This window comes from Ixodes scapularis, unplaced genomic scaffold (assembly GCF_016920785.2).
Source record: "Ixodes scapularis isolate PalLabHiFi unplaced genomic scaffold, ASM1692078v2 PGA_scaffold10__122_contigs__length_95168666, whole genome shotgun sequence".
NCBI lineage: Eukaryota > Metazoa > Arthropoda > Arachnida > Ixodida > Ixodidae > Ixodes > Ixodes scapularis.
In genome coordinates this window covers 44,364,144-44,375,463 of record NW_024609836.1, presented here as the reverse complement: position 1 = coordinate 44,375,463, position 11,320 = coordinate 44,364,144, and the positions used below count along the sequence as shown (strand labels likewise).

General features: G+C 47.0%; 1 protein-coding gene across 1 annotated transcript; it reads left to right on the top strand.

Annotated features, from left to right (window-relative positions):
* The first annotated feature begins 2,955 nt into the window (after positions 1 to 2,955).
* Positions 2,956 to 10,588, top strand: LOC121834854 (protein transport protein sec31-like). The gene is made up of 2 exons (XM_042288748.1): positions 2,956 to 3,067; positions 10,203 to 10,588. Exons 1-2 carry the CDS (start codon positions 2,956 to 2,958, stop codon positions 10,586 to 10,588), a joined length of 498 nt encoding a protein of 165 aa, XP_042144682.1.
* Positions 10,589 to 11,320: the final 732 nt, after the last annotated feature.

The following is an 11,320-nucleotide window of genomic DNA, read 5'->3' as shown; positions in this document are numbered from 1 at the left end:
TTTGTTTCACCTTGCGATGGACCGCTGCGGACGCTTTGAGTCACCCAAGGCAATCCAGCACCGTGAGCTTAGTAAGATCAGTGCTTTTTTAAGGCATTTAGCTTTTTTTTTTTTTGCAATTGTCTATGTATTTGACAAAAAAATTGGGTTGTGTGTGTGTTTATACAGCCTAGAACTTGGTCTGCCTCACAGGGGCGACGAGTCTCCCAGCTGTAGATGAGAAATTTAGGGGTCTTTAACGTGCATCACGCTGGGGTCTTTAACGTGCATCACGCAGTAGTGATACACGACCGCACGCCGGTACGATGCTCATCCAGATCGAAACGGGCAGGGGTGGGGCTCGAACCCAGGATCCCTGGGTTCTGCAGCGCGAACTTCCGCTCCACGTGCTCCGAGCTGGTGTGCGCTAGACCACTCGGCCACCGATCCCCACCCCCCCTGTATGTATGTATTTGACAATGTCAGCTTTATGCTGCTCATGCCAGGAACATTGCACAATGTATCTGTCAAGTTCCAATTTTTACGTTTAGGAATTAGAGGAGTGGAATGGAACGACTCAGCCATTTCAAAAGTGGGGATGGGCCAAGTGTCCCCATTCCTAGGAGTTGAAAAGAATTGAATGATCGACAACTTTGACTCCCAGAATGGAATTGGAATGGAATGGGGGTGCCCATTACGCAACACTGCTGCCCAGTGTCCGCCGGCAGATGTCGTATGCACAGTGCGGAGCGCACTGCTCTCGCGCTCTAGACAAGTTTGATGCCGAGTGCTTTTTTTTTTCTTAACTACTTGAAGTAAAGTACAAGGCAAATTAGAGGTTATGTACTGTATTTTCCGGACTATAGTCCGCGTAGTATACATGTTTAAAAGCTGAAAGTTCACCCGATGCGGACTATCTACAGGTGCGGACTATACAATGATTTGTGTTTTTCTAGATCGTTCACTGTGACAAGTCGTGAAGGATTTTACGAATAACCAACTATATTATATGTTGGTTTATGTATGATACAAGTTTTTTTTGTGAGCTAATACACTAGGCATTTGTCAAGTTATGCTCTGTATGATAGTTTTTTGCTGTTCTTTTTTTCGGACTCGGCACTAAGTTCGGACTATGCATGGGGTACGTATTATGCACCGGGTGCGGACTATGTAAGCGAATACTTTTATATTTGACCCCGATTTTGCCGCTGCAAGACTACGCACCAGGTGCGGACCATAACCCGGAAAATACCGTACTTAAAGTAGTAAGCACAACGGATGCAATGTAGCTGAAGTAAAGAACTATAAATATAATGTACTACCCTAATCATACTTAGCGGAACATGGGAGCACATGGCATCGGACACTAGAGAGTTTTAGTAGATCGTTCCCATGACTCCGATAACGATACCCGATACTCCGCCACCGCCTCCCTTGTGCATGCATAGTATCGTTATCGGGGCTATCGGAGGTATCGGAACGATCTACTAAAACTCTCTACTATCGAAGCACTGTAACGGCCAGGCACGCTACTGCAACTGCAGCATCGCCGGGTCGTCAGAGAGCTCCGATAGTACCCAATGCCACGCGCTCCACTGTTTCCGCTCACTGTGATTAAGACAGTACTTGCAAACTACAAATACTTTTTAACACAATCTTTCATATAAAATAAATGTAAGGGCGCAAACGAGCTGGTGTACATTAACCTGCTAACTGTAGGAATGTAAATTTCTGGAAAGAGGTGTTCCTAGGGTTTTCCCTTCCACTTTTTTTAGCCTGTTTTTTTCTATTTAACCAGGCTTTAAAAAATAAAATTTCAGCTGTGTTTGAGACTTTTGAGTGTGTGTACTTTCACCTGCAGTCTCGGGGTTTTTGAATCGTACACAATCTGTCATGCCCTTTCATTTCCTTATACTGTGTTTTTTCTTTAAAATGGTATGCAATGCCCCAGGGGTAATTGGGGGAGCATCAGTTCTTTTGGAAATGGCGGCGAATAATGAATAAAGTAGCGTGGCCACAAAGTAGTTGTTTTACTTTCGCTGACGAACTATTTAACACAGTCAATTCATACGTTCTAAGGCGCTTATTTGTACCGGTCTCATAGCCACCATTACATCACTCAAAAAAATGACTGCATGATGTCTCGAAAGGCACCTTATTGCATAAGGAAAATACACCTCTTCTTTTTCTTCTTCTTCTTTTTTTTTTTAGAGGTTGCTTAACACTTGTACAGAAGTTGTGTACTCTAGTACTGTGGAATCTATGGATGCGAGCGCGTGATCATTGAAAGAGCTTAATTTCACCGAGTGCAAGAAGGCACTGCCCAGATCAACGCGCTCGTCTCCGTACCTTTCTCAGCGCTATGCACGACATATGGAGTATAGTTATTGCCTTCTGAGAACGACACAAGAGACGATTTCTATGGAAGCTGGCTCCGTCGGGCACCCGGCAGCTTGGAGATTGCCTAATTGTCTAATAAGATTGGGTAGTGGATGCCGAAAACAACAGAGTAACTTTGGCTTGCCTTACCCAGCTACTATGACCAAAAATGTTTCACAGAATTTTGGGAATCTACTTTGAAGTCGGGAGTTGTACTTTGCTCAGAATCTACCGGGAAAAAAACTTATTGCACAAATTATAATCCAGATGGAGCCACATTCCCCCTCCGCAAACTTTGTTTGGGGGTGTCCAAAGCTTTTCTTCTCTTTTTTCCATGGTAAGTTTCAAAGCTATAGGAAGCAACTAGAGTTTGTAGCATGGCATCTGTAGGCTCTACGTCCTCGCAGTTTGTGGCAGCGGTGTCTTTTATTCTGCTCATAATCACGGACGGAATTCAACAGTTCACCGGCGAATGTTCAATCTCGATAGCGCTCTAGTGTCACCTGCTGTTCCCTCTGAATGGAGTGCTAGCCCTTGCCTTTGTGGAATGCAGTATGTATATGTGATTATATGAGAGTTCTTTTTTGCAGACAACATATGAAAGTGATGAATCCTACTAACGCCTGCTTCCCGGTTCTAGTGGTCATTCTTTTGAATTCACCTCTTCTAACAACTGCCTATTCTGTTCCTGCCAAGGCCGCCGACGAGGGTAAGAGAACTGAGGCTGGACGCTTCTTTTGTTCACCTCTTTGCCCGCTTAACTTCTTTTCTTTTATAGTCTGTGTAACTGAAGGTGAGGCTACTTAATGGACCCTTTCTGGAGTCACCTTTACCAAAATGTCTGGCTCTTTGCAAAGATGCTAACAGTCATGTCTCGTCCATAGGACACGTCTGTTCTCCAGAAAAGTCATGCAGAATGCGGGCAATCCGTAGTTGCAGATGAAGGTAAAAAAAAAAAAAGATAGGAATAGATGCTGAATATTACCATAAAGTGTTAATTTTATGCAAAAGCAGTGCACATGACTAGTGAACATTCTTCAAGTTTGTCATCAACAACTTGGGGCGAGGGGCAAGTGACCCGTTTGGCCAGAGAGCCCAGAAAAAGCGAGCAATCTGATCTCTTTCTCAAGACAGCAGGTTAAGAAATAAAAGGAAGCTCTTCTAGTGGCGTAGTAACGGGGGGGGGGGGGGGGGGGGGGGGGGGTTGCAAGAGGATCGAAGGAGTGAACTGAAACAAAGTTCTAGTGCCAATTGTATTGTTTAAATGTCTACCACATTCTGGCAACATCACAGAGACACCAATATTTTATTCGAAAAGATGCAAAAACTTTAAACCGTTTACCAGAATGCACCTGGTGGATGTTCCCATAGATACTTGGAATGTCGTTTCGTCAACTGTTGCGTAACAGCAGCGCCGCTCCGCGGAAGCATGGCGCAACAAGTGCAGATTGCCCTATCGAACTTGGTCGAAGCAAATTTCCCTTCTCTTTAGCGCCTACTCAACTCCTGCGCATAGGCGTGCACATGGGGGGGGGGGGGGGGGGGGGGGGGGGGGGGGGGAATTCAGTATTTTATTGGTGTTATTTTTACAAAATATTACTAAGTTTTTTTCCTTTTTTTTTTTTGTTTTTCTTTGGGACCACTAGCTGGGCGAAACACTGAAGGCCGGGCTCCCGAGAATCGAGCAGCCCTGCGGCCATATGGTCACTTCTACAAAAACAGTGGAGCCCTACTTTTTGACCGAGAGTAACAAAAGAGAAACAAGGAACTGCAAAGCAACGACGAGGTCGCATCTTTCAACTCGCGGCATTTATTTTGAATCCGTACGCTTACTAGCTGTACAGGGATTAGTGTAAGAGGGAGAAATTCAAATTAAGGGGCCGGAGGATAAAATAAGGAACTGGAAGCCAAGAGGAAAGCACCATTATGCTAGAGAGTAGTAGTAGTCCATGCGCTAAGGTCGCCACAATAATCTGTTTTGCTCGGGGCGAATCTCTGAAAGGTTGAGTGGGTGAGAGGGTAGCACAGCATGGGTCCTCCTAAGCAAGGGGCTGATGAACGAATAAAGCAAAGTATGACGTTTGCTTTCGGCTTAAAATTGGGCGATCCTCTTATTGTGGGGTGCAGAGGAAAATGGAACATGTCGCTTTTTCGCTTGGCAAAGGGCAGTGACTACTCTCGCAAAAACAAAAGAATGTTAACTGGATAAAAAAAAAAGATATCGAAAGGGCCCGCGTTATTAGGGAATAGGACTATGGCAAGACATATTGCTACTTTGCTCTGATGCAGTTTACCTTTTACCGATAGTTCGCGATATATTTGGAAGCGACGAAAGAACCCTCGGGATGTCCTCGAGTTTGTAGACACGAGCTACCCGTACGTAATGTCTTCACAAGTTACAAAGTTCTTGCAGGATGCTTGAGGCAGTTGAGCTCCTGGGAAATCTCACCATTTTACAGATATCACACATTTTAAGATTGCCCGTGTCACAGCGTGCACTGAGCCTTGGACAGTCAGACATACGAAGTTAAAGCAGTGACCACGTTCTTTAAAGTCGCCCTGAAAAGCTTAAAAGTTTTAAAGCAGATTATATATATATATATTAAGATCGGTCAGTGTGTTTCTTTTTTTTTAGTTTCTGTCAACTTCTCTCTCCTTCATCCTCCTTGCCACTATAAAATGCAAAATATGGACCCCGTGAGGTGATAGACTGTTTCAGCTTGTAACCACTGCCTGGTGCCCTGATTCGATTTTCCCACATCCGTCTCCTGTGATCCCATTACTGTGCATATGACTTGGAAGACTGTAAGAGTTGAGGGATATCAGAAACTTCAATTTATTTTCTTGATCTTAAATAAAACTAGCACATGCAAGAAAAAATAGTTTGATGTTCTTCACTCTATGAGTGACAGGGAATGAATGGACCAAAGTCTGCAAATTGTTGCAGCACCCCTTTAAGCTGGCAGAATTGTGTAGACAGATCGATCTCCGAAAATTTTGTCTATATTAAGGGTTCATATCTAGCAATACGCCACTGTGTATCAGTTTCTTTTTTTGGGCGTTTGACTCGTAGCCATGCATCAGAGCATATGTCAGCTACGCTTAAATCGTGCTTAAACGAGAGTGAACTACTGGGGCTAAGAAGGATTGAAATAATTGGGTGTGCTCTGGGGCAGTGGTGTCACTAGGGTCAGTGGCAACCGGGGCGGTGGCCCACGGCGACTCCCCCCTCCCCACCCCCCCCCCCCCCCCCCCCCTCTCTCTTGGACAGCCGCGACAACCCCAAAGCGCTGCATCCGGGGTGGTCCGCCCCCCGCACCCCCCTTGTGACACCACTGCTCTGGGGAATTTCCAGCTGCCCAGAAATCTACTTTGAAAAATTCTCATGTAGCTTATGTGTAAACTCGCAAGCAACGTACGAAGTGTCCTAAAATAAAATTTACAGGGGTTTTATCACCACAAAATTAAACTATGCATCGTCGAACGCTCATTCTTTGCCCAAACAGCGCTAGCGGCCCGAACCAGTTGCCAAAATTTCAACACTAACCATTATTTTACTCAAAAGTTATACCCGATTTTCTCAAATTTGCAATGGGAAAATGGCGGCCGACAAGGTTCACCAACTCTCCCACGTCACGCCGCGGTGGTGGCGCGTCGGGCGCACTTCCGATCTGGGGCGGTGGGCAGATGTCGCCGTGCGAGACATGCATTCTTGTGTTCTTTTCGGAGAAACCAGACAAAAAACCTGCGTTCTCGTCAAAATGCTGCGACGGGTGCTGTACCTAAAGAGTCTGGAAAGGTTTGAAGATCAGTTTTCATGTGTTTCTGCCCCCTCCGTTAGTGCGAGTACGTGGATAGTAGCCGTGAAAAGGGTAAACCAGACTCTGTCAAACTACGATTGCTTGTGCGGGCAACACTTTGTGGTCGCCAGATGTATTTGTTTTGTTCCAACATGAACGAGAGAAAACCGCCAAGATGTCTGGGCCACCCGTGACCCGCGGGTTCAGTGCGTCTTCAAATTCACATGGCCACCTTATCGTTCGAACTTTCGTCTGGTCTTTCGAACTTGTCTGCTTTTTATCGTCTGCTCGTTTAAACAAAAGTGGCCCGTAGACCAAACTTTGACCCGGTGATAGCAATAAGAAGTAATTGCAGGCCTCAAAAGACTTAAGTAGGCTTGGTGTAAACTGTAGATACAAGATGTTGATCATTGGTACCAGTGTCCATCACCGACTTGTTACGCTTGGTCTGTTCCCGCTTCCGAATTTCAGTATCGACGTCGATCATCGCCGCTGCCTTCTACACTTTTGCAGCACGAGCGACGTCGCTACCGAAAATATCTAGAAGAGTCTCATCAAGGTTTTGGCGTCCATTTTGCGGCGTTTACGCGAATGAATCGCCGCACGTCAAATTATTTACGCAAAGTTTAGCCGTGTAACGAGCCTTGATAATTTCGCTCAGGTGACGAAGAATCGACAATTCCAACGCAAAAAAGGGTATGTAGACTCACACAGACGCCGACAACGTGACATTCCAATGGTTTGTTGACGCGGGACGCGGTGCTTCTTGCCTGCACTCCATTGCGCAAGCGTTCGAACTGTCGTCTGCTCTTTCAAACGTGCCTGCTTTTTGTCGTCAGCTCGTTCAAACGACAACGTCCCGTAAACCAAACGTTCACCCGGTAATTGCGATAAGGACTAAGTGCAGGCCTCAAAACACTTTTGCAGGTTGGTGGGGGTAACTAGGCTAAGTGTAAACAGTAGATAGAAGATGTTGATCATTGTTACCAAAGGCCATCACCGATTTCTAATGCCCGATTCTACTTGAGGTTTTCAGTATCGACGTCTACCATCTCAGCTACGGTCCACCTTTTGCAGCCGGAGCGACGTCGCGACTGAAAATAGCGAGGAGAATCTCATCGTGCGAGTCAGGCTTTAGCGCCCATTCTGCGGCGTCCACGTGAAATGAATCGCCACAAGTCACATTACTCCACTGATCTCAATGACAATTGCTGGATCGCGCTTGCCGCTCCCGCAAGTGAAGCCACCGGGCGTCACTCGCTTGGGATACGATTTGCCGTTTTTGCTAGCCTTTGCTGCGGTTTTCCAGCGTGCTGACGACACGTTTTCTACTCGTTCGTCGTCATTCGCCGAAGAAGTTTTTTGAAGACTCTATGTATTGTTGAGACTTTCCGTTGTGAACACGTGGAAAATTTTACGAAAGTGCAGTGTCGCAGGAAAAAGGCACAACGCGTCGAAAGGAAGGGCTGGCGGCGTGTTCAAAGCATCCTTGGCACGCCGAAGTGCCGTGTCTCTGTGCCTTCGCGCGCTTGGATACCGACCAAGAACCGACGCCGTGTGAATGTGTTTAGCGAGTGCAATGTGCATGAAGCCGTATCAAAAGGTACAACTCGTCGAAAACGTGTCGCCGGTGTCGCGGCGTGATCAAAGCTTCCTTGGCACGCCGAGTGATGCATCTTTGTGCCTTCGCACGCTTGGATACCGGTCAAGAATTGACGCCGCGCCAAAGTTCTGAACGTGTGTCGCGCGTAGATGCCTTTAGATCATTTATATATATCGGCCACGGAGTTCTGGATCGTCCAGCTGTTCCGGTGAGTTGCTATCAATAAAAGGGGGAGATCTGTACGTATTCTTATGTACTATATTAACCATGGCTATGTCCCAAATCTACTCTAATAGATTCCGTAACGTTGTACGTGGAGCCAGGGGGGTTTTCAAAAGCAAATGTACAAGACGGCGAGAATGAAAATCTTTGAAGCGCGGCCGATATGGTCGTGTGCAATCTCTTGACCATTTACAATTAGGCGAGTCGCGTAGGTTGATAATAAGCCAGCACTGATCAGTGATGAGGAGCTGTTGTGCACGGTATTGTGTAAATCGTCTAAGGACGAAAAAAAGACGTACCTTCTCCCCATCTCCCGTCGCTAGTGGACGCTGGATTAAGCTCGTTCCTAAACCGCGAGGGGAAAAGACGCTGATCCAGAGGCACGAACAGCTTCACGCACATTGCACTCGCTGAACACATACACACGGCGTCGGTTCTTGGTCGGTATCCAAGCGTGCGAAGGCACAGAGACACGGCACTTCGGCGTGCCAAGGATGCTTTGAACACGCCGCCAGCCCCTTCCTTTCGACGCGTTGTGTCTTTTTCCTGCGACACTGCACTTTCGTAAAATTTTCCACGTGTTCACAACGGAAAGTCTCAACAATACACAGTGTCTTCAAAAAACTTCTTCGGCGAATGACGACGAACGAGTAGAAAACGTGTCGTCAGCACGCTGGAAAACCGCAGCAAAGGCTAGCAAAAACGGCAAATCGTATCCCAAGCGAGTGTAGCCCGGTGGCTTCACTTGCGCTGCAGCGAACAAGCGGGGAAGCGCGATCCAGCAATTGTCATAGAGATCAGTGCATTACTCACGCAAAATGTTGCCTGTTTGATTTTTCTGAAGCCGCTCAAGTAGTCAGACATTGTTAGGAGGACGTATATTTAACAATTCCAACGCGAAAAAGAGCACGGGGACTCCCACCGACGCCGAAAACAACGCAATTTAATGGTTTGTTTATGGGCGACGGCGGGCTTCGTGCCCACCGTCCACCGCGCATGCGCGGCGCCGGTGGCGTCCGCTAGGGGCGCTCCGGTTTGTTTGTAAACATGAGCAAAGTGGGCCCCATTTTCCCATTGAAATTTTCAGAAAATCACTTATGACTTGTCAATAAGGTAACAGTTTGTGCCAACGTTACTAAAACACTCAGTTGGGAAACTCGCCGTCGAAACCTGGGCCGCTGGCGTCCACCGAGACCGAGCTAAATGCGACAACAGCGCCACTCTTTTTCGTTTTTCTATACTATGGTCACCTTGAGCTTTTTGAAAGCCTGTTTTTGCGTAAAAACAAACGGAAAAGACTCTTTTTCTATGAAATTTATTTGAGTTTAGTACCAAATGATGGGCGCGTGATGTTTTTATCATCTTTAGTTCGAAAGGTTTTGTGGAACAATTAATATTGTTTTTATACAACCATGCCTCAGCGGGCCTTTCAGGTAGCGCGTCCTGACCTAGGTCCATTTTAACTTCGGTAGCTGAACGCGGCGCGTCCGCCGGGGGTGGCACCCCTGTAACCTCTACCGCTGTATCTGTTCTGAAAGCCAAAATAGAAGTCACGTGCAGTTTCTCGAGTGGCCGCTGCGGGAGAAATGGCGGCGTTGTGTTCGTCATTAGCTCGGTGCACGGAGACAGATTGGGGCCACTTTTTCAAAGCTGTCTCTATGGGAGTCTCTCAACTGAGTGTTTTAGTAACGTTGGTTTGTGCTGAAACTTTGGTATCTGGTTCGAACCACAAGTGCTACGTTTAGGTGAAGAATGAGCGTCCGGCGATGCGTAATTCATTTTTGCAATAAAAAAAACGATATATATATATATATATATAATATATATATATATATATATATATATATATATATACGTAATTTATTTTTGCAATAAAAAAACAACTATATATATATATATAAAAAGAGAGAGTTTTTTTTTTTTTGGGGGGGGGGCGGGTTGTTTGTAAAATAGTGGATTGCTAGTCTTGTTGGCGATTGATTGGCATAACGAAAAAACGCTCAAAATGGACGGGACAAAGCCTGAGCAACACACGGGGATGGCTGACCAAACCTTGGAGGCTCTATGAACACATTCGTGCTGTACTTAGCCGTACCTTCGTTCAGTTTTTCTTCGGTGCAGCCAACCACTATTTTCCATTCATTATGTTACATCCTTTGCACTGTCCACACCGAAGCCTGCAGTTTTGTACATTATACAGCTTTTTATTTCCTGTCCAGGCTCGTCGACAGTCTATTCTTCACTCGGTGGAGTATTTGGACTCCTGGTGCTTGCCTGTTGCTGCGTGTGCATCTGCCGGGTGTGCTGTGGGCGCTCCAGACGAGACAGGCGCGTCACGGTGGTGAATGCGGCGCCAACCTCGCAGCCGTGCATGCGAGTGACGGTTGCCCCCACCATAATGAACTCCGCCGCACCGGCCACGGCGGGCCCTGCGGCGCCAGCCGCTCCCCTGCAGTACGCCCCCGTGCCAATGTTCGACCCAGGTTTGACCAGTCACGCGTACTGCCCCACTGCCCCGCCGCAGCCCATGCAGCAGTCCATGATGCAGCAGCCAGTGCGACAGCCACAGGCCCCGTGGGTTCCCCCTCCCAAGTACGCGCAGTGATCCGGCTTTATACCAGCATATTTCACCAGACAAAATTGATGAAGTACATATTCCATTTCACCCAAGTCCGAGCGCAGCTGGTGCTACGACGTAGCCAGTCGGGCAGCACCAAAAGCCCATCGCCACGACGCACGTCGCCTTTGCGATCGCTGACAAACCAATCGTGCACAGTAAATGCACCACAATCCTGCGCGTTCTTTTTTTTTTTTTTTTTTTTTTTTGTGCGTAGTTGGTTTAGTTGGTGATCCCACACTCACAAGGACAATGAGCACCGTCACGGTGCATTTTTGGCTCTGGTCAAGTCAGTAGCGTCGGTTGCGGCCGTTCTTAAAGGGACACTGCCAGAGTATTTATGCACGCCGAGGTTTTTAGTTGTACGTGAGATATGAGAGCCCAACTACCCAAAACAGAATTTGCGGCTCGAAATTCGGTTTCTTTCCGCCCGAAAACCGCCAATCCAGAACTGGCCGGTTTGAGTCGCGCTCACTCTCTTCTCCGCGGTCACGGGCCGTTTTGTAAGGTTTAGACACAACCACCAAATATTATCAAAGTCGTAGGTTATCGAAGGCATGCGCACGACATTAAAAATAGAAAAGAAATATGATACCCATTTTTCGGGGCTTCTAAAAAACTGCAAATGCGTTGTTTTGGGGGGAAAAAAGTATCACAGGCACGTGACTTCCCCCCCCCCCCCCCCCCCCAAACTCTCTCCTCCACAATATTTCATCTTCC